This window comes from Oxyura jamaicensis, chromosome 11 (assembly GCF_011077185.1).
Source record: "Oxyura jamaicensis isolate SHBP4307 breed ruddy duck chromosome 11, BPBGC_Ojam_1.0, whole genome shotgun sequence".
Taxonomy (NCBI): Eukaryota; Metazoa; Chordata; class Aves; order Anseriformes; family Anatidae; genus Oxyura; species Oxyura jamaicensis.
The window spans coordinates 11,190,909-11,214,860 of record NC_048903.1 but is presented as its reverse complement, the minus strand read 5'-3'; the positions used below and the strand labels follow the sequence as shown (position 1 = coordinate 11,214,860).

General features: G+C 35.7%; 1 protein-coding gene across 1 annotated transcript in view; it reads left to right on the top strand.

Annotated features, from left to right (window-relative positions):
• Positions 1-23,952, top strand: part of LOC118172970 (transcription initiation factor TFIID subunit 4-like) — a 142,851-nt gene that overhangs the window by 91,363 nt on the left and 27,536 nt on the right. The window contains exon 14 of the mRNA XM_035337171.1: positions 6,086-6,208. Coding sequence (XP_035193062.1) covers positions 6,086-6,208 — 123 coding nt within the window. The remainder of the gene's footprint in view (positions 1-6,085; positions 6,209-23,952) is intronic.

Sequence of the window (23,952 nt, the reverse complement as noted above, 5' to 3'; positions counted from 1 at the left end):
GGGATTGTAAGTAGCCATAGTGTAGTTCTTTGTGAGATGAGTTGGCTCTGTGACTGTAGAAACTTACTTTTACAGCTCTGCTTCTATTCCCTTATCAAATCCTATATTGACGGTATTTAAACATACTTGATTACCTCCTCAAGCTCTTCCTTCCTCTTTATCTCCACAATCATCTGTCTCTATCTGTCACCGGGTTATTTTCCTTCCAGGCCAAAAAACACCCCTGATTTCTACCTGAAATTAGAGAAACACCTCCTTGACCTTTCTGTCTCTCATGTGATGCCACTCTCTTCTTCCTTTTATTTTGAAGGTATTTATGTGTAGATTTGAGTCATTAGCAGTCCGGTCATCCTGTTTCTGATCTCACTGAAGGAAATCTCTCCTACTACAGTTCTTAATGACCACAGCTCAGGCCCATATCCATCTACACCTCTGCTTTAAGGCAAGGGTAACTTCAATTTGCTCACTTTTTCCCCTCCATTTGGAGCACATTTTGCCTTCATTTCCATTTTGGTACTGGTCTTCATTGCCTTTTGGTACTGGTTTTGAACAGCTCCTGTCTTTCAGATGTAGCCTGGTGTCTCATTTGAGGTTTGACATTCCTTTTCCTGTAGATTCAAGTGAGGTTGACTGGAACGTTTGCATAGCTGATGTGAATGGATTTATTTCTCTTGGAATACTCACTTCTGTGTTCACTGAAGGAAATGACTCCTCTGATTCCAGTACAGATCACAGCCACAGCTAGGCCATGTAATTTTCTGGGCTGGAGAGGTTGTTTGACCTCTATAGGTGCTTATACCAAGTATGAATTTACTTCATGATTGTCTTTCCAGACCAAAATGCTTCCTTGAACAAATTCATATAATTTATTTCTCTAGCCTTACCTTCCTTGAATTTCTTACTGTTTTAGTTGATCTTGCAGAAAAGCAGATTATTATACTTACTACAGCAATGAATGGAGGAATTAGGTCTTTAAGAAATCTTGAAAAATGAATCCATACTCATCTTTGAAACAGGTGGTTTCTTCTGGTTGCATGGACTGCCACAACTGCTGGTGGAAGGAAAAATCTGAGAAGAAAAGAATTGCTGAGCTTATACCAACACCATGTATTTACTTATTAATATCTTAGTGACTGTTCTCACAGTGACTTGTAGTGCAGAAACATCTTAAAGAAAACGCTTGGCTTCTGTTCCGAAATGATTTACAAAGCATGCTAAATGTGCTCTTGTTGTGTTTTGGAAGTTATTAAATCTAGATTTTTAAGCTTGAATGTTGATACTTGAGATAGACATATGGTTGTCTTCCTTGTAGCATATGGCTTGTCGCGTTTCTTTTCTGAAATACCTAAATGTATCATAACAAATAATGGGCTAAGGAAAACAAACCAAAATTTTTAGAACCTCTGTTAGCTTCACTTTATTAAAGTAGTAAAATGGTGTTCTTTATGTGGTTTTAATGTTGTACTGCCATACACAAGGAAGAAAATTTAATTGTGTGAAGTAGTATTGGTATTTAATTCTTATACTGTGCTTCTCGTCAAAGGGATCTCTGTAAGTTCAAGTAATTAAGTAATGAAATACTTCTCAGTAAGTAAGTGGTATGCTAAAAATAAATTTAGAGCAGATAAGGAGCAAAGAACAACATGTCATTTGTAAGCATCTTTCTTGTATAATATATTGGAATATTTGTCTGTGTTTTAGAGAAATATTTTGACTTTCAAAAAAGTTAATTGTTGTTGATTAGTTCTAAGTGCAACATTGCTTCCTTTCCAGAGGGCAGAAATTTTAATATGCTATTGATATATCCATATTAATTGTGGATGAAGGGAAGTTAGAGAGTGATATTGCATCAGCAGTCCAATATGAAAATGACAGTGTGTGTGAATGCAGTTATCAAGCAGTTGCATCTTGTTCATTGATGTAGTGAGTTAGATTAATTTCTGCTAAATCATGTTAATTAACAGGAAAATTATTTTATCAAGATGTATAGTTATTAACAGGTGCTTCATTTGTTTAAATATCTAGAAATTATTTACTGGCTTAGTTAAGAGAGAAACTCTTATGTAATAACAGGCTGCTCTTTTACTTTTAAAATATCACTGGCCATGTAAAGAAAGAAGCTTAGGTAGCTTTAGTATCATAGGTTCTTTAAGAAGTAGTTTAAAACCACAAAAGCATTGAAGATGGCTGTACTTAATTCACTTTATTTTTAGCACTGAAAATTCAGTAATGACTTTGGAACTTGGCGAAACTGGTTGTGAAGTTATTCCCACTTGATACAGAGAGAGCCCAGTTCCAGAACATACTGGAGAAAAGAGCTTCCACTGGTCAGGGTTATGCATTCGACATACGTGGTACACAAGGCACATCTTAAATGTAAATCTCTGATGACACCAAAGCAGAATGTTTAATTCTATGTTAATTACACAGCTCCCACAAAAATCCTTGGTTATTCCTAAACTTCTTTTGCAAGATACCTTCAATAACCATATCAGGTTTTCTCACTGTTAAAAACAGCCTGTATTTTTCCTTGAATTCACTGAGAGACTCCTGTTGAGTCAGGTGTCGGCGGCCACGTTGTATGAGCATCTCTGTGACACGTATAGTGTCCTCTTCTTTTGAACTAAAGCCAAGACACTGTTGTTGGTTATTTCCCCAAATACAAAGACTACAATGGGTGATAGAGTCAGATGATGTGAAGGAAAGAGATTGGTAATCTGATGTAGGGTATGAAAACGTAGGTATATGTATGTGACTTGGAAGCAAGAGAAAGTTGGGGTGGGGGAATCAAGAAGCAAACAATGATGGTTAGTGTGCTTCCAGACGTTAAATATAATCCAGAAATTGTGTCAAATGTCATGCTCACAACTATCCGGAAACTGCAAAGATGTTTTATTGTAAACAAGTTGATAGTTAATAGTGAGTGTGTAAAGATGTTCCCTTAAGCCAGCTGGAGTACACTAATTGCTGCAAGATTAATGCATTTTTTGATAATCAGGATCATAATTCTTTCAATTATTTTAAATGTAATTTTATGATTCTCTGCCTTTGGATGAGCTTTTAAAAAATCAGCAGTAATAATTAATTTTTAAGAGTTACGAAAAATTTTATAATACAGTATCAATCAAGTATTCCGTCATTTCAGCCATAATTTTAATAAAACTTCAGGATACTATGATCTTAGTGATAACGCATGTGTGCTTTTGATATATTTGATATGTTTTGAGCAATTAAGGTTTGTATAAGGAGGTTTATATTTTCTATTGTAGTACACCAAAGTGTGTAAAGCCAGTATCAGAAACTGTATCGTGTTTTTATCTGGAGTTTTTATACCTGTCTGCATATTCCTTATTTGTGTTCAAGTAGTGCCTGTTAGTCACGATAGGGCTAGGTGATAAGTAAGGCTCATAGTACAGGAGATCCGCGTCCGGAGAGCTTATCGTCTTAGTTGCTGGGTGAGGTGAGGGGAGAGGTCTTGCCAGTGCTCACACCGGGTGTCAGTAAAACAGCCCAGCTCCTTTGGCTCTGTCTGCTGAGCCAGGTTTCCTGTAAATTAGTTAGTTGAAAATCTTGCGTGTTTGTTTGGGCAAGTGCTAGGCCAACACATTTGTCAGATATCAAAACTATCTTTAGCTCTTCTCACTGAATAAAAAATAAAGGACAAAGAACCTGAGAAATAAACGAGTGTTAACCCTTCTGCACACTCTTAAATCTATTTCATGTTTTGGTAAAACAGCACCAGAAACTTTGCAGTTTTCTATGTGAGGGTGGAATATGTCCCATTTTATGGAATTTAGAGAAATGGCATGTTTTGCTTTTAATGTTTTAATGGCATGTTTTGCTTCACAATTTGCATGTGCAAAAATAAAACAAAAATTGTTCTTAGAACAGCCCTTCAGAGGCATTATGTGCATACATCACAGTTGAAACAATCACTGTATATTGCAGTACAGGTAGGACAATAGGCAAAGTATTAGCTTACTATTGGTTTGAATGTGTTGACTTTGGATAAGATACTCATATAATAACCTTTTTATTGTACCAGTTATCCATCAGACTATATTTCTGACGCGTACCTGCCAGGAAACTAAAACTTCTCTGCTACAAAATTTCTTATTCTGTGAAGCCATCCACTTTACAACTTCGTCTAAGATCACTCTAAGCCAGTTGGCCCTAGCTTAAATATTCATCAGACTTCTGATAATTGTGATAACCCTTATAGGCTGGCAAGCATGGCAAATTAGCAGAAAGATGATTGATCTTTTTTTATATGCAGTTTTATCTTCAACCTTTCCTGGATATATGTTATACTATAGTAATAATTTCTTCTCTAAGGTATTTGCCAGTATCTGGATTTGCACATCTATTTACAGTTGCCTTGAAGCCTCATAATTACAATACAGCTGAAATGTCCATTTTCTTTCCCTGACTACAAATAGGGATCAATCGAATTTTAAATGACTGCTTACGGGCTAGCTTCCGATCATGACCTTTGTAAATGATTAGAGCTCACCACTGTTGCTATCTACCTTGAAAGGGTAAGCGGGCAGGTCTGTCTAACTGGCATTTAATCTGGAAGAGAGCCAAAGATATTTGAGCTAAAAACCTAATATGAGTTGGCAAAGAGAAGTATGTATAGACCTTTGCACTATTATTTAGATATTTTTCCACGTTTCTTTTTTGTATTTAGGGAATTCTTTTATCCTGTAAGTAAGTGAGATGCTTATTTGTGTATAATTTTACATTTCAGTTCTGATAATAACTGAAGTTGTAAAATTATGTAGCATAAAAATGTGAAAATGGGTTTTCAAACCCTAAATGTATTTGCTTTTTCTGAAGAACATGAAAATAATCCACTGGTAATTGAATAAAGATGAAAAATGCATTAATCAAGAGTCATGAAGCAGACCTGCTTTTTCTGCGCAGAAGTGAATGGAGAAAGAATGCCATACACTGTGCTTTTTTGCTTAAACCTCCCTTTCTTTTGACATTGGCAAGGTAGTTCAGGCCTCACTTGTATATGCAGCTCACGTTTAAGTAATGGCTGAGATTATTCTATCTACACCTGTCAGATAAGTTTTATTTTAATGAAGAATTGTGCCTGTAACATGCATTGTCTTTATTATCAGTATTGAATTTCTTGAGGTAGTGTTCCGTGCATTTCTCTTGAGGTAGGATGTCCATGGGATTAACTAACAAACACCTCCTCTGAATTTTTTGAAGGGTTTTGCAAACCCTAAGTTTTGAACATAGTAAGAATTGTTACTAAGAACTAGGAATGCTTTTTAACTGATTAAAAACATACAGTTGACCTAATCAGGTATTTTTGGGCAATGTTAAGTATCAAAATTTGTATTAAAGTAATATTGGTCATGGAACTATGTCTCTTATCATTTACTCTATAAAAGAACCACACAATTAAAATGGGTATGCAATTTTACCTTTTCGTCATGTGGTAGCTGGAGTATTTTATCTTATTTTTTTGTGGTATGCTGCTCTGTTACATGATGCAACTGGCAGGTAGTTTCCTTAGCCTCACACTAATTGAATGTGTTGTTACTTAAATCCTAATCCTACAAAGCAGTTATAAATTCAGTTTGAAGGTTTTTTGTTTCAGTATTACTTGCTGCTTATGTTCTATTGGAAGTCATATACATAAGTTGTTTTTTTTTTTGAAAGCAAATATCAAGTCTAGTTAAAATATTCAACATAAATCTGAGATGAAAGGACATCTGTGAGGTATTGCATTTTTTGAGGGTTTGAATTGGTATTTATATTCTTCCTATCAATCTTAAACTGGGGATATATGGTTAGCATATAGTACTTACTGGCTAAGGCAGTTTTCAAGGATAAGAATGGAGATTAACTGAAGTAGAAATCCTGTGAAAAGTCAAGAGAACTTCTCTAACTTTATTACTCTACTGCAAGGCTGCATGTTTGAGCTGCTGAAGTAGTATTTCTAGGTCTATGATAGCACAGTTGGTGATTGCTCATGTCGTGACTTTCAGCTTGGGCTTCCAAGTGTGGGAGTAACTCTGATATGACAACAGAATAAAATCTAAACAGATTTTTCTCCATCTAATAGATGCAGCAACAAGAACTTGCACAAATGAGGCAGAGGGATGCTAATCTAACTGCGTTGGCGGCTATCGGTCCCCGGAAGAAACGGAAGCTTGATTCACCTGGACTGCTCACCATAGGAGGAGAGGTATATGTTTATACACAGAATAAGAGAATTGCTTCTTTCAAAAGCCAGTAGGAGTAACTGTTTTTTAAAAGTTAGTAGGACTAAATAGAGACGCAGCATACTGATATTTTCAGTGAATTGTGTAACTTGGAAAAGGAGATGTAAATTACTGAATTAGAATAACTATGTTTATATTAGTTTATTTTATTTGCCAGTTTAAATGACATCTTTTCTTCGTTGTATTTTCAAGTGTTATCCTTCAATAAGTATTTAAAGAATATTTTAGAAGAAAAGCTAAACCTGAAGTATGTAGGTCTCTCCCTAAAAATGCTCAGTGTTTCTTCTCTCTATAATCTAAAGGAAAATAGAAAAAAAGAGCATGGCAAGAAAAGTATCTGGGAAAACATAACTGTGGTCTTGCTTACAGTTTGAACTGAGATCTTATATTAATACTAGTAACTGTGGTTTTGTGACAAATGTGTCAAAACGTTTTACAGAATGGCCCCGCAACTGCAAGGATGAGTTTGTAGTCATGCACAATTGTATGTAATTTTAACAAGAATACTGTGCTCTAGAAATAGAATCAGATTTATTAGCATGTCTTCCCTGTCATTTTAGAGGGAGAAATAGTTATACTACACAATGCAATGCAAAGTCCTCAAAAGCAGGATATACGTTAGCCAAGGTGGAGAACTGTAATAATGTGGTTGTGTTACACTGGATAACTCTTACAGAGTTCTGCATTGTATGGTACATATATAGTTGGGCTTCTTTTGTTTCTGCTAAATATGCCTACACAATAGGAGCCAAAGTAATTCTCCCTATTCTGTTCTGAGGAAAATGCAAACATTTTGTTTTGAATAACTGACTAACAGTTTTGGCTCAGACATTTGACTGTCTAAATGCCAGGCATTTCCAAAGGCCTTTTTGTTTCCCGTTTTGGATAGCTTTTATCAGAGTTCTCTCCCTCTTTTCATGTGCTAAAATTAGTGCTAAGGAATTAGCTGAGCTACGAATAGAAGTGAATCTTGTTTATGTTCTGAAGTTGACCTATGACTTCAGATATGTAGGAGATATTCCTGTTTTCTGGTTAAGTTTGTGTTTCAGACTAAGAGAGCTTCTTGTGTGTTGTGTTGTCCTGTTACATTCTCTTCCTTTTGATCTCCTACCTGGTTTTCTATTCAATAAAGAATTATGTTCTCTTGGTAATGTACCTATAAGAAATCCTGCAGCAATAGGGCAAGAGAAACTTTTATTAGAAGCTCAGTTGGTTAGAGATAACATTAGCTTTTACACAAGATTCATTAAAAAAAAAAAAAAAAAAAAAAAAGGCTTTCTGATTATACACGGATTTGTTCAATATTTAACAAATATGAATTTCCCACTTGTCTGTACTTGACTGGAAAAATATTTTTCTTAAGTATCAGAGCTTAATTTTTATTGTCTATTGCTCTGGTTTTAAAAAATGATTGTTTTTAAAGCTTTTATTCTATGATGAACCAAATTGTGGTCACCTTTGTTGAAATATTTTATTCATTTATATATATATTTATAAATGAATGGTTTTATGGTGAACAGCTTCTGTCTTTCTCTACTTACTCTTCTGGTGCACAGCTTCAAGGCAAGATAAAGGCCGTGGTAAATTCCAAAGGCCATCAGAGATTTTTTTTGCCTCCTTCTGTTGCTCCCCTATTCCAAATTTAATTGAACTTCTTTGTTATTCAATGGGCAAATTATTCTTGAAGCTTCTTCTGTTACATGGATTTCCTGGAGTCATGAATTCTGTGGTTCTTCTGCCAGTTCAGACTGAATTGCTCCCTTCTCCTATCTTCTAACCATGCTGGCCAACTCACACTGGTATCTGGGGGCAAGATGATTTCAAGGACTTGGAGACTGTATCTGGATTATTCCGTGTCTTTTCTGGGGTTAGAATTTAAAGCATTGTAGAAGCTGTGTCATGCAAGTTGGCTGCTAGAACACATACGCACACGTGCACGCACGTGCTCCCTTTCTGTTAATCTTCTGAGCTGCTCATTAGGGCTGTGATGCAGAAAGAAACAAAAAAAAAATCCTCAGAACAATTTCAGTCTAAAAGGTTCTGGAAATGGTGCCTCATTTCTCTTCTTTGGGCTTCTGAAGCTTTACACACAGCATAGAAAGCTATTGTGAGACTATGTTCTGTCTTAGAGATGTCCTCTTAACCCAATTTCCACCTTCAGATGTCTGACTTCCATAGTAGTCTGTGACCCTCTGATTACCTTCTCTAAGCAATTTCTATGCTTCTGAAGTCCTGCTGGTTATAATCTCCGTTAGCAAGGTCCAACTTGGCAAGAGGTTTCTTGGCCTCTCCCCCTTTTTTTTTCAAAAGCTCTCCAGTTCATGTCAATCAAGTTGCTGGTCTCCTCATTAACGTCTTTTGACATCTACGCCTGTTTTTGTTGCAGCTGGAACACTGCACGTGTGCTGATCCAAAGAGATGCCATTTATTTACAAATCACCCCACCCCTCCATATTTCAGACATTGCATTTTTTCCTTTTCTGAACTAACTCCTGTTTGATATTTTGCTTAGTCACGTTGGACATTTTTTCAATGAGAAGTATTGGATTTCAATCCAGCTTCTTGGTTCAACAGAAATACTAGCTTACAATTTCTCTTTGGAAATTTGATCTTTTTTAATAATACCCTTTTGATCTGAGCAGGAGGTCAAATTAGGGAGTAGTAATGATTATTTTGCTTAAGAGAAAAATATGATGGAAAAGCTTGGTGTTTCTGAGATCAAGTACTGTTTGTTGTAAACACAGAAATGATTTTTATACAGCTTTTATAAATGTGAAGAAAAAATGTGCTCATAATTGCAAGTATTTTTCTACCAACGCTTTAAAGAATTTTCTTTAAACTTGTTCTTTATCATATACTTGGACAATTATGGAGCTCATTTGGACTATTTTCCATCTTTTCAGGCCATAGCAATTTTTTAATATGTATTTTTTATTTTATTTCTAATGGCAGGATTAGTTTAAATTATCAAGAACAGGCCCATGAGTTACCTCTTCTATGCTAATACAGATGGTTTTTTGTTGTTGTTTGATTAGCTTTATTTGGGGAGATGGAAAACTGTAAGTATTGGGGTGAGGTTATTTTTCCATTATATGCGTTCTTTGATGAAGCCATATAAAAGATTGCTTTCCAAAAAAAAAAAAAAAAAAGGGAAAAAATATTTTAGAGAAAAGTGGATGAGCAAGGCTGAGGCATCCTCAAATAGCACTGCCACCAGATATGTAACTAGTTTCAGACTGATTACACAGTAGCCTGAGCTAATCTGACTGTGATCTCTCTCCCAGTCCCTAGTAGTGCATTCCTACCAGTTCCCTTTCATTGGTTCTGGCTCTTGGTCTGTGCTAAACCGTTTCCATTTGATAAATTGGCAGAAAGCTAAGCTAACAACAACAAAAAGGGAATACTTTCTGCTTAGCTTGCTGAAGTAGTTTGGCCTAGAGCCCAGTGAGCACTGAAAAAGGAACCTACAACAAGGCAGAGGCAGCTAACTTGAGATCGCCTGCTCCTCCTTTGCTTGCTTTTTGCTACTTTTCTTGTCTTGTACTTTAGGAAGTCTGCTAGAATCAGCTTCCTCTGTAGCAGGCAGTAGTTCCATCAGTAGTTCAGCCTGCTTATTATTATAATGCAGTTTAAATCAAGAGTGAAAGAGAAGGGATAAGGAGAAATGAGAAACCTTGAGAAGAATTCAGCTCCTCTGTATTGCAGAGTATAAAATATCACATTTGAACAATCTTATACTTTTATTTAATGATACCAGGCAAAATTATCAGAAAATGTCTTCAGATGTTACTGCTTTTTGCAATTTAATGCAGGGTTGTCAGATTAAGTACCTAACATTCCTAAAACAAGTTATGTGTTTAGGAGTGGTCCTGCCCAATTTTTATTTGTTGTGTGGGTCCTTTTAGTGTTTGTGATGGTATGGAGCAGTGGAAGGCAAAGGTAGGGCAGGGAATGACGTGTGCAGGAGAGGGAGGACAGCAACTGTTGAAGTTCTTTAGTTAGTATCTCTTAAGCACTTCCACTGTCAATAAAAACAGAAAGTTTTGAGACATGTTTATTTACCTTCTGGATTTTTAATCTGTTCAGCTTAATTTTGGAAGCTTTTTTCTTGAATTTTAAGGCTTTTAATAATTAGTATTAAAATTTGTTTTTCTTTCTGAAATAGATACTTTGATGTAATGGTAAGAGTTAAAGCTTTAAGAGCAGAATTAACCATCACAAGGCTTGTAGCTTTACAGTAAAGTTAAATATTTGAGTAGTGCTAAGGTGGCATTAATGCAAAATTTCCATATTTCAGAGTCCCTCATATTTATCAATAGAATAAAAATGTGGAGGTTAAGTGCAAGTATTTTTATTTATTTGTTTAAAAATAATACTAATAACATAATTTGGCTTTTCATTCAGACCTGTGGTTAGTATCCCAAAATACATAAATATAAAGTATATGTTTGAAATATCTGAGGGTATAATTTGTTTAAATATCAAGTGAAAGCCCTCTCCTGGTACTTGCTGGCACAGATGGTTTTTGAATACTGAGCTTCCAAAGGCAGCTTCAGGGCTAGTTCAGTGAATCACCGCTTACTGAAGACAATCATTTTAGGGATAAGAAAAAACCCTCTCTCTCACATAGTGGAAGAGCAGAGCAGTCATCTTAAGAATATTCGGCAAACTTTCCCAGAACTCCATCTTCCAAAAATTTGCAGGACCATTTGTTGGACCAGTGTTCAAGGGAGAGTTGGTAATTTGTTTCTCTTCACAACCAGTATACATTTGATCCGTTGTAACAGGGAAGAGAATGTTCTTGCAGACCTGGAATATCCCCAAACAACTACAGTTAAAACAGTGATATTTTGTGTAGAGAAAAGCTAACTGGTAAAGGACGTTAGTGGTTGAAAATATACTTCATATTCATTCAGTAGCCAATGTGGCTACTAAACTGTTCATGAAATCTATTTCTGGCACAAGGCATCACATTTTTTCTTCTTATTAAATTCATCTTTACAGTGGTATAATTTAAGCATTTTAAAGCTGTTTTCATGTTAAGGTTTTGTATAAAATATGTTTAAAATTCTGGTTTAAGACTTGGAAATCTCTGTTATACCAGAGACTACAAAATGCAGATAGAGATAAGTTACTTAATATTCCTCTCTCTCAGATCTTTACAGTACTAGTAGTTGGAGAAGGATGAATTCATGTCTATTTGGAAGGCATTCGGGTGCTATCACAAAACTCAAAAAAATACTTTTGACTCCAGTCGCTTTTTAGTCATCCAGGACTGAATGTGATTAATTTGTTTGCATGTTACAACTGGCATTTTCACTTCATGCATGAGTTATCCATAGTCATCTCAGCAGCCCCCGCAATTATTCCTCAAAACCATTGTTAACTTTATTTATTTATTTATTTATTTATTTCCAGAAGACATCTGTTTATTAGGTATTTTTCTATTTGGGATGGTTCACACATGGTAAACAAGTACGACAAAGCTGTCTCTTGGAAAACATGACCTTGTTTCCTTCCTTTCTTACGCTTTTGAAAAAAAAGAGATATGTGGTCTGTCTTACAGAAGTCTTTGTTGCAGAAGGGTTGTACAGTGGGTTCTCTCCGAAGTGTCTACTCAATATTGTGTAGATACAGAAGTTCATAAATCAGCCCATATTAACTTTGAGGCATAACCGCTTCTGACAGATCTGGAAGAGAACTATTTTATAGTCTTTTATTTTGAGGGAAAACACTAATCTGTGGATTGCTGTGCTCTGAGCAAATCTTTGGGCTATTCCCTCACCTTTTTGGAACTAAGGTAATTTTATGGCATCCACTTTCAAAGGTTTTTGGAATGACTTTTTCTACAACTGAAGTCTCAGCTTGGTCTTCGTAGCTATATGGTTGGCTCTTGAAAAATTGCCTTTTGTTTTAAGTGGTCAAGATATGTTTAGAAAGCAATTGAATCTAAAGATCCTTTACACTGGTTAAATTTGAGCTATATGAAAGCAGATGCAAAAGGTGTTACGGTCTGTTGTGAGTGTTTATGGTCCAAGAAGGTAAAGCTCTCTTCTCATGCTTTTAAACCTGTGGACTAAAAGTAGAAGAGGAGAATTTTTTTTTTATTTATTATCTCATTGTCCTTTTAAGCACTCTTTGCTCCATGCGTCACTGACATGATAGAATGCAGTGGCTATCTCAGTCCTGTTTTGGTGTAGGATGACACTCCTGCAGACAGTTATGATTTCCCTTTTAGGTATCCCAAAGCTATCAGTTAAATATATGGGTTTGAATTTTCAGGTAGACAGAAGGAAATTCAGGAGTCTGTCCTTATCACTTATTTTATGGAATTATATGCATACTGTGGAATTATATGCATACATCCTTATGAATCTTTGAAAATCCTAAGGTCAGTTCAGCCACTGTGGCTTGTTTTGCTTCTCATTTTCAGAAATCAAAATGTATAAATATTAAAATCATTCACAGTAGATGTATTAATGTGTATTTGAAAACCAAAGTCTTTTGAAAGACTTTACAGATATTCTCCTAACTAATAATTGTACCTATTTTTCTCACTCTTAAATATGTGAGTTTTCAATTTAAAAATAAGTTGCCCCAGTGATGAATTACCGTATTTCAGATGTAAATTCAATTGTGTTTTAGTCCACCGGGAATATTTATATATATATATATATATATATATATATATTTATATATATATATATATATATATATAAAACTGTGGTTTTATTTTGTAAAAAAATAATTGTAAACATTAATTTAACACTTTTCAGATTCAGCAATAAAAAGCAGAAAGACCTTAAATGGGATGGGCAATGCCAAGTTTACATTGTTAATGAATAATTCTAGTTTGGAGTGAATGTATAGAACTACATTTCTGTGCCTGTTGCAAACAGGCAGAAATACAGATAGTGAGTCAGGAGGCAGTAGAACAATTTTGCATGGATCTCAGTTGACAGGAGGAAAAAAAGTCACTCGGCAATGCAAGAAAATAGAAAGTGGCTCTGTGCCAGCAAAAACATTCTTTTTTACTAGTAGAACAGGTTTGCATACTGTATGTATTCCTTTGATCTGTGGAACACAGAATATTCTGACAGAGGTTCAATGATATTAATCATTTTTCCTTATTGGCCAAGACAAATTTGATTTTTACTTTATTTGGAGATGGAAAGGGTAGTTGATCCCATCTGCGTGATGTTGATCTAACACACAGAAGGAGAACATTAGAGCATTTCTTTCTGTGCTTTTCAAAGGTTTCTTACTGGAGCCTTACATAGCGTTTTGTCTTTTAATTACAATCCTCCTCCTTGGCCTAAAAAAAGGAGGGGGGAGAACAACACTGCATATTAAAAAGAAAAATAATTTTATCAGTGTAGTAATATTATATGCAATCTTTTTATTAATGGATACTTTATAAATATTGTCAGCGTGTGCAGCTTATTATGGGAAATGAGACCTTGGCAAAATGACTTTTGAGTAGTTAATAGTTCATCCATTGTTTGTCAGCGCCTATGGAGCTCTGTTGCTGTTACCTGTGGAAGAAAATTCTTTTTCTTCCTGCAAAAGGCAGCTACCTTGAGTATTTGAGGGGACAGAGGGAATGTGAGTGTGTTGTTGCTTTTTTTAGGGTGTTATTTTGGTTTAGGAGTTGTGTTATTTATGTTTATTGTATTTTCAATCGTCTTCTCCATTCAGTATCTGAATACCAAGGAGAGAAATGCTGAAGTGCATTTTATGGCCTCTGTTTTTCTGACACTAGAATTTTTCTTTCTTCTGGCTAAGTAAAACTGGTAAGTCTAAGAGAAAGTCTGAAAGGGCCTAGCTGAGGGTTGTCAAAATTGACTTGAGTCTCTCTGTTGACTTGAGAAGGTAAGGTCCAAGGTACAATGACATTTTTAGATGTCACTGAAACTAGTTCTTAAAACCCAAGCTGAAAGTTTACATGCTATAATTTTTCAATATATGCATGGTAAGATATGGCATCTTAGAACAACAGTGTTTCCCTTCTAACTCGCCCTCCACCAGAAGAGTCAGGTGAATCATCATATAGTTTTATTAACTTCTCCCTTCCATCCCATTTAATGCCAGATAAATTCTGTAGTGTTTTTGTTTGTTTGTTCATTTTTGCTAAAAGATTCCACTTACTGCAGCTGAGGTTCTGAAAAAGCCTAAAGAAATTTATTGGGATGCCCTTTCTTGGACTTTTCCAGTCTGATTCTTTACAGGAGGTCAAGTCATACATTGGTCGTACAAAGAGTGACAGTTTAGGGTATCAGTATTTAATATTTTAGTTTCCTCTGAACTTTTAGGCAAACAGGCTTGAACTTCAAGGAAATCCTGTTACTAGCTTCTGAGATAAACAGGTGGTGCAGAAGTACTGAATGTAATTTTTGTTATTTCACTCAATATAAATTGTAGAACCAACCCATTGTCTGAGCCCCTCTTCCAAACACAAGTATCTGAAGTCTGCTTCAGTTCCTTCTGGGGTATTTCAGAGAATATGTCCTCACAGGGATAATGTGGTCTGAGAGTCTCTCTTAGGTTTCATAACGGAATACGAAGTGAAAACAGTTTGGAATAATCAGAGAAGCTCCTCTTTGAAAAAGTAGTTACCTGTACAAGCTTTGTAAACTCCTGAAGGAACTCCTGGTGGATGTGGCCACCGTTGCACACTATGCTTCAGGTGCAACAGGATTCTGTTGATAAGGAGAGTCTTCTTGACTTTAAAAAAAAATAGGGTGTGGGGGGTACCTGATAGATAACCCTTTCATTCAGAACTTGTCTTATGTGTAGTAAAAATGATCCCTTCATCTTAAGTAGCTCTATTCCAAAAAAAAAAAAAAGGGGGGGGGGGGGGGAAGCTGTGTGTATGAAAGAGAAGGAAGACAGGCCTTTTGTGGTTTCCTTTTACCACATAAAGTCTTCCAAGATTGCACTGTAAGCCTGAATGGTTTCTTTATCACTTTGGGAGTATTTCATGTATGCATAGTATTTATGTGCATTTGTGCCCAAATTTTAGAGTCAGGCCCCTACTACAGGTTTTGTAAGCGATGTCATTGTGAAATGACATAATATCAGCAGTTTGTAGTGAAAGCAAATTTATTGTGATGAATTTGCTGTTTAATGAATGTGATGTGTTGTTAGCCCCTATAATCTATTGGGTACTGTAAGAATATTTTGATCAAACCCTGGTTGAATTTGGAAATTAGTGTGCACACAACTTCTACCTGTTGACTCGTCTGTTACCATCTACATTCTTCTTCTAGAATTCAACTTCCTAAAATTAGTCAGTGATAACATTGAAAAATTGAAGTATCTGTGGCTCAAATACTTAAACTTCAAGCTGAAAGTGACCTTTGCTAAAAACTCCTCAAGTTTATGTGGCTTGCACGTCCTTTCTTTGTAAGAGAGAGAGCCAAATGGGTCCTGTCTGGCTACATTCACAAGAAGTTAAGCATCTGAGCTCCAAACCTGCAAGGACATGTGCACATGCTTAACTTTAAGCACAGTGGTTGGTTTGTTTGAAGTTAGTAGCATGCCTCATGTAGAACATTAATTACTTGCAATAAGCTTTTGTTGGATCGCTGCGTATGTCAGTGTTCCTGTCAATCCTTTTGTGCTTCCTACTGCATGAATTCAGGTTCTGCTCATCTAGAAAGGATTCTGATTTAGAAAATGCTTTACTGCTGTTTTCCTTCCATGGTAAAAACAGGGGTTTCTTTCGGGAAACAGGCATATTGCATGCTTTTGGAAAGCATGCGTTATTTGACCACCAAAGTCTTTGGGACTCTGGGTGTGTTACGTGCAGGTTTAGGAGGTTTCCCAATGTGTCTTTAATATTACAGGCTGTATGTTGCTTTCAAAGAATTAATATCGTAAAAATATCTGACAGTGGGATCTTCGTCTTGGTGTTCCTTTTGTTACATAGTCTGTTCTAGTGAGTGACTAGGAAAAAAGGGGTTTTTGTTTTTGTTTTGCCTGGAGTCAAACAGGAGCATGCTGGTTAAAGGGATTCTGTGGGGGAGTTGGACTGGAGAGGGCCTGAGGGAACTCGGAGAGACATCTACCACCAGCAGCTTGTCTGTGCTAGCTAATTATAGCTAGGGTACTGTTTACTTTAGTGGTATACTCCTTATTTATTAGTTACTTAGTTACTGCTTGCCTTCAAGTTACAGGCTTGCAGCCAGTTGCTGCAGGGGAGGTGCAATAGGAAGGGAAGGGCATCATGCAGCACTGCAAATCACAGCTCCCTGACCTTGGCATATTTTTAATCTATTTTTTCTTTTTTTTTATTTATTTTTTTCTTTTTTTTTTCTTTTTTTTAGTAGAGAAAATGGGAGAGAGAGTCAAAGAGAAAAGTAGGCAAGTTTAAAAATGGGAACAACTTAAAGATTTTTTTTTTTTTTTTTTTTTTTGCAGTCTAGAGGGACTGTGATGATAAAATTATTGCATTTCCATGATTTATCAAGCTGTTTTGGTTTTCTTTTTTTTTTTCCTTTACCTCCTGCTTTCAGAGCAAAATCCCACTTTTTGGTTGATGTGAAGTTCCACTGATTTGAATAAAAATATGATTTTTTTAATACTTTTTTTAAAGTGGTACTACTTTGTGGGAATCTAACACTAGTTTCACTTGGGACTCTTAATAACACAGTTAAGGTAGTTTCATTTGCCTTACTAACTAGTTAAGGTAGTTTCTTATCAGTGCTTTTCCAAGCAGAAGTGAATCAACACATATACATTTAACATTTTTACACACACATTTTTAGCTAACTAAAACTAAGTTAAACTATAATAAAGAAACCGTATGTATGGAAACTGTAGGTCATTTAAGGGTCCAAGTCCTGTTGGCTGTTGAAACACTTGGAAGATGTTACCCTAATTCACCACCATTTTTGTCAAGAGCTTTGAGCAGAACCTGTGGATTAGCTATGTGAAGGAGCTAGTGCAGTAAACTGATGCCTAGTGCTGGTTTTATTGTTGCTTTTGTTGTCCCGTTTGTAGTAATTTGGGTATGATAACCATGTCAGCAATCAAAAGGACAAAGAACAGTAGTGTTGTGTGGGGAGGCATGAGATTTTCTGCAATTCTGCGAAAGCAGAAGGTATCATAAATAGTGATTTCTGTGCTTTAGCAGCATGGAGATAACATTGGCCCATGCTGCAATTATCAATAAGAGAGATTTCTCCAGTCTTTTTGAGAATGACAGTCTCTTGCAAAGCCAGGGGAAAAACAAATTGGCCCTCTGTATGATGGGCCAATTCCCGAACCATTTAGAGTTAGCTCTGTTAGGAGAATAAGCATACTGTAAGATCCACAAAAAAGGTAAAGTTTCTTCCTCCAAAGGAGAAGGTAGGGATTAAAAGGAGCACAACAGGTTAAACAGACTTGGCCAAAGAAGTGAGTACCCCTAGGCAGACCAGCATCTCTAATCAGTGGTAGTGGTACTAGCTCTGAGGGGAGGGAAATTCAGGCTGGTGCTCTCATGTAACATTAAAAAGGACAAGCAGTCTGTCAGGGGAAACAGTCATTGGCGTGGGATTTCTTCTCTTGATCAAAAAGACAGCAGCACTGCAGCCTGCTTTATCTATAAGGGAGGTGTCAGCAGAGGGCATTTTTTCCCAGGCCGTATCACTGGCCTATGATGTGGTTTTCCCAAGCCATAAGTCACCTACATTTTGCTCTTCAGCAAGGTTTTATTCATCCCTCTTTCTTCTGTTTTCATTTGTTTTCAATTTCATGCTAGTAAAATCACATTTTTTAAGAAACATCTTACAAAGCGGAAGGGGAGCTAAATCTGATGGACCTGAAAAATATACCTGATACTTATCTCCAAAGCCAAAATTCATTTTGTCATCTCTATTAGTTATTCTTTATGAATAACAACAACAACAAAATTACTTCAAGAAGTACTTTGAATCTGAAATTAGTTAATGCTTAGTGTTGTGAAATGTTAATTCAGTTGATGAGCTTGCTTGTAATGGGACATGATCTTTGGGTTTTCTTGGTTAAAGGAAAGAAGAATTACAGAGGGTGATCTGATTCCATGCCAGATTGTTTTCACATTTGAGCATGTCTGTGCCCAAATCACTTAATGAATAATACCTTATCTTAGCAAAGTCTTCTGGTAACATAACGTGTGGAAAATTGTTAACGAAGCTCCAACTAAAACATCCAGAGTAAGGTAGTAGGCTAGAGTCAACTCTGTTTATATTGACTCTGTCTCTATGTGATCAAATGTATGTTCTATGTATGTATACGCATTTCACATTGGCATCTGATCAGTTTGCAGCAATTAATGAAAATTAGGAAGGGGTAATGAGCATTTTAATGCTATTTTGGTTGACATTCTCTACATGTGTTAGAAAGATGACAACTTTTGAAGTGTCTTTAGAAATCTAAATCTAGATCTGGATCTAGTTTGTGGCTCATTAGTTGGTCTTACAGTATTTGTTTTAACTATAGTGACAAGCTTGGCATATTGGGGTTCCCTTTCTACAGTTCCCTTTCTACAGATTCTACAAAATTATATTTTTGCTTTTCTTATTTAAATGCTAAATTTCATTTCAATCTTCTAATTTCAACATAATTCTTTAACAAGGCAATATCTGGATTATTTCATTTGACTGTATATTTGGAGTCATTGCTCTTGAATTTAAACATTAACAAAAATGATAGACTTTTAAAGGTTTTCAGTGGTATTTTTATATCTACAGTAATCAGTTGGTATAGTGAATAGCTCTTTTTTGAAGTATCAAGATTTGTACTGCAATTTCTGATACGGTTTTCTCCCAGAAGAAGAAAAAAAAAAAAAAAAAAAAGGCAACTCACTGATAGCTTTTTCTATCCTCTGTGTTCTCTCTCTCAAGACAAAGCTACCTGACTTATGTCTGGTTAGAATGAGCATCACGTAAAACAGACAAATCAAGCTGTGTCAGATTAATCCTCCTTAAGCGGCTTACACTCCAGTTGCATAGAAAGACACCATAACATGGAGAACTTGTTCAGAATTGACACCAAACTAGAGATTGCATATCAAAGAAAATGCTTTGCCTACCTATTCTGAAGTCTACCCTTTAGTGTGAATTGTTCTTCTAGATCTGATAATAGAACACTTCTGGCTGACTGTACCATATCATCTTGACATTTGGAATACAGATATATGAGAAGCATGTCATGTTAACAGAACACTACAACAGTCATACTTTGTCTCAATTGATGGGGGAATTGCAGCGTACAGAGTAATTCATGTTGACAGTAAGAACTTGCAGATAGGCAGCCTAAAATGGTGAAGTCATTATAGAAATTCATTTAACTGGTTGAATGGCTATAGCAGATTGGTTGAGCCAGCCAAATCAAAGAGAATCTAAAGGAGATATCTCCTCTACTGCAATTTTTAAGATTAATTTATGGCTGGCTTATATATCTTCAGAATATATATATATTTATCTGTAAATACTTGTGCTAATATCAACATTAATAGTTATTAAATAACGTATATCTTTTCATATCTATTGTTTGGACATTTAGGTATTTTTTCGTGGTTAAATTTTGGTAAATGTTGAAAAGAAGGCAACTATATAAATGAAAATAAGCCTATTTAATTTTTATTTCTATTTCATTCTCCTATAGAAGAATGTTTTAGCAATTTGATTAATAATAGTTTTACGTCTTGTTTTAATTAGTTCACAAAATGTTTTCCAATTGCTTGTTACCCTGTGTTATTAAAACTCTTCTTGGTGATAAAATCAGATCTTTTTCCACAGAAATTGAATAAAGATGAGATTTTAGATGGGGAGTTGGCTTAAGTGTTTAAAAAATAGTATTTAGGAAAGACTATATTTTTTTATTTTGCAAGCTGCTACCGTACTTCTTCCATTTGTACTCTAAGATTCTTTTGATGTGTATTAGCTGCAGTAATATTTTACCTAGTTAAAAGATGGATGTGGCAACCTGTGTCCATAATGAATGCAATGACATTCCTAGGTGAAGAACAGGGGGGTGGTATTTTGTCACTGCATTTTGTTTACAGGTAGAGCCAGAAGCTCCTGTTCCCAAAATGTGATAGTCTGAACTATCTTCCTGTAGTTTTTGTTCGTACAGGACAACGATGGCTTACAGTGAGAGAGGGAATCCTGTTCAACTGGCAATATTTTTAATGCTTAATTATTTGTCTCTGAAGCACTTGATACCACAGTCAGCGCTGTGCCTGTCTTATTAAAGGCAATTGGTAATGAGAGAGAGACCTGGGAATACCTCCAGATCTTGATTTTAACCAAAACTTAACCAATCACCTACATTTATGTATTTTCTTAGAACTTAATTTCAACAAGTTTTAGTCATACCCTCTAGGATCTCCATAATACAATTCTGTAGGTACAGCAAATTCCTTAAATCGCCGTTAGCAGCAGAGCACACAGGCATGTTACAGACTTTAAGCACGAGAGACCTAAGTCTGTAGAGAAAAGTATTCTTTGAGTATTATCTGTATAAAAAAAAAGAGAGAGAGAGAGAGATCCCAAACTTTGCATTTAAAAATATTTCTCCAAAGTGTCTCTTTCAGTATAAATGCTGATGTGCGTTGATATTAAATAAATCTATAGAGAACTCTCTGTATCCCAGTATGATGGGAATTCTTCCATTCTCAGTCTGGCTCTACTTCTGTCTGTGGCTTACTGTAGTTGACTTTATCTTAGTGCTCTTATCTTGTTCATTGCTATTCATAACCCGTACTTGTGTGAAGATGGGCCTTTATTCATAAGAAATATTTGCCAAGTTCCTTGTTCCTTTATGTAAAGGAACAATAAATAGTATTTGAACATATATACCTTTGATTTGTTTTCATTCTCAGTTTAATTATACAGCGTGTATTTTAGACACATAAGTCTGATTCTTGTCTTGTATTAATTTGCCTTTTCATGTTAATAAGCATGAGTAGAAAGCAAGCAAAAACAGCACTGCTTTCCAGTTATGGGGATGTTTCAGGCCATCCGTATGTTCTGCTGATAGGTCTTCTTTAGAAGAAGGTAATAGCCAGGTGATTTCTGGATAATTTAAAGAAATCGTTTTCAAAGATATAGAAGATTAAAGTTTGGCAGACCTCAGCTAGATGAGAAGAGGACTCTGCTATCTGACTCCACTCCTGTCTTTCCCATTTATTCTCCAAATTCCTGCACCATTTAGTTGGGGAAAAAACGGTTGATTGCATAGTACAGCTTGTGGTGAACAAGTGGAGAACATAAGATAGTTTTCAGTATCTTCTGCTGGCTTGGATAATTTCTGTCCACTAGGACTGAAATGTTCCAAACCTCTTCCTTTAGTTATTTAACCAACTGCAGTTTAGCTGATTTATGGGATAGGTAATGGAGAAGTAATTGCTAAGAATTTGCAAAGCAAAGGAAAGGTGCACGAATCTGGGATTGATATTCTGATACACTGCTGCACAGGTACTGTTTAAGGTTACTGCTTCTGATTGAAGTCTCTTTCCCCTTTGTATGAAAGCAGCATAATTAATCAGGCTGTAATGAATTCAGGTACTGCCAGTTTGTCACCTCAAGAGAAAAGTTACTAGAGCAGGCTGAAATCCAGTTGAAAATATGGTCATGATTAGTATTTAGTATTTAAAGAATTGTTTAACTGTGTAACGGTAGACACCTTTTGATAATGCTGGGAAATGTGTTGTATGGCTTCAAACGTACCTCCAAAAATAAGTGCAACACAATTCAAAATTCTTATACAACCGTAAATATTATTTTACAATCAATTTTACAGATTGGAAAGGGAATATATCATATCTAGATACAGAGTCCGCAGCTCTAAGTGTTATCTAATTTGTATATTTTATTTTATATTTATTAACAGAAATCCCAGCTTGTTTCAGTGTAAATGTTGTCAGGTGTAATATATGTACTCAAAGTCAAGAATTGCCAAAGAAAACAATATTTTGGCTCATAGATTAAGTTTTTACTCTTAGTGATCTCTTATAAGCATATCTGAACAAAGGCGATGCTTTTGGTGCCATACACCTTCTAAATTAAGGGAAGTTTAATGTCATTATTGTTGGTGCTGTTTTCAAATGTCAGTACTATTGTCAGAGATCCGTAGTTCAATAGGAAAATTCTATGGGTGTTTTATGTCATAAAAAAATAAATCAGGTTTTAGGCATTGCTTATTTGCATAAGTGATTTTTAAAACACTTTCTACTTAAATTACTGGGGGAGATGATATTTTAGCAGTGAGTTTTCCAAGGCTTCAGAAAGACAACGAGAGTGCAAACTACTACACTGGTAGTGACTGTGTGTGACTCTTCTTACGGAGCTCACCACGGTGAAGTTCAGATGGTGGAATGGTTCATACAAGTGCACTCACTTTAGTCAAAATAAACTGGATTATTTTAAATAATGTAAATAGGTGGTATGGGTTAGACTGGCTGATATTGCCTGGAGTGAGTTAGGGAGCACTCATACGAACTACTCTGCTGGCAGATCTTCAGGATAATAACTTCAGCAGGGGGCAGTGAGGAGCAGCTGGGGGGCATAAAGCCTTTGATCAGCACAGCTGGATCCAAAGCTAACATCTGTCTATAGTCTTAGACTCAACACTTTTGTTAATACTGTGAGCTGTATTTGCATTTGTTAGATTATTTTGGTAACAGTACTTTTCTGTCTCTAGTGTTCCATTTCTTTCCATAATCCCCCCTCACAGCAAAATCAGTATTGGCAATTCAGAAGAAATAGAACAATTATCTTCTTCATGTAACCCTTTAACAATTATTAACTTTCCTATACTTTTCTAGCAATTGTTATATGTGTAAGTCTCAGTAAAGAGCATCTGGGAAATTAAAATACAGGAATTACAGAAAGAAGCTGTTTAGTTTTGCTGCAGTTGCCATCAAAGAGCGTGTATACATACTCTCTCTTTCTCTCAGAACTAATGAGAAGCAGCCCATGTGCCCATATACCCTGGATATTTCAGGTTCCTACAATCTTGAAGCTCCTCTTTGCTTCTGAGGAAGTGAATGGCTGATGGGAGGAGAGGAGGCTTGAATTTACAGGCCAGTGCACACTTGACCATAACTGAGTTGATTGCAAACATCCTTGTAGTAATTGAGTGACAATTTAAAGAACACAGGAAGGAGAAACTAGAATTAAAAAACAGTATTGTGAAGTAACAGTCTCAATATCTATTAAGCTTCCCTGCATACACTTGCATCTTTCTCTTTTCTTCTCTATGTGCTTCAGAGAAAGAAATCTTGTAAGCATTTGCTTATGTTTGGCATGGAATAATAAAGCAGACAAGTGTCACATGAATGATTGTGACACTTGTACAAATATCTGTGCAAACAGGACAGGCAAATTATGTTTTGACCTATTAACTGTAGCTGTCTAAGAAGAAAAAAAAAAAAGCCTATTTATCTAAACACTGTAATTAAAGTATACACTTTGGACTTAAAGATTTGGCAGGATCATACCTTCTAATATTAATATTTTATCTACATATTAAAAGCACGCTAAGATGCATCCTGCCATACTCAGTTTACTGGAAAAAAATACAGCTTTGAGTAGATGACAGGGAGAAAATTCAAATTGAGTATTTTGATTCCCTTTCGTACAGATGCAGACCATCGTTTTGCCATTCCTACTGCTTATCCATTAAACTGAAAAGAGAATGGTGAAGGCTTTGGGTACATCATTCTTTGCCATTATCA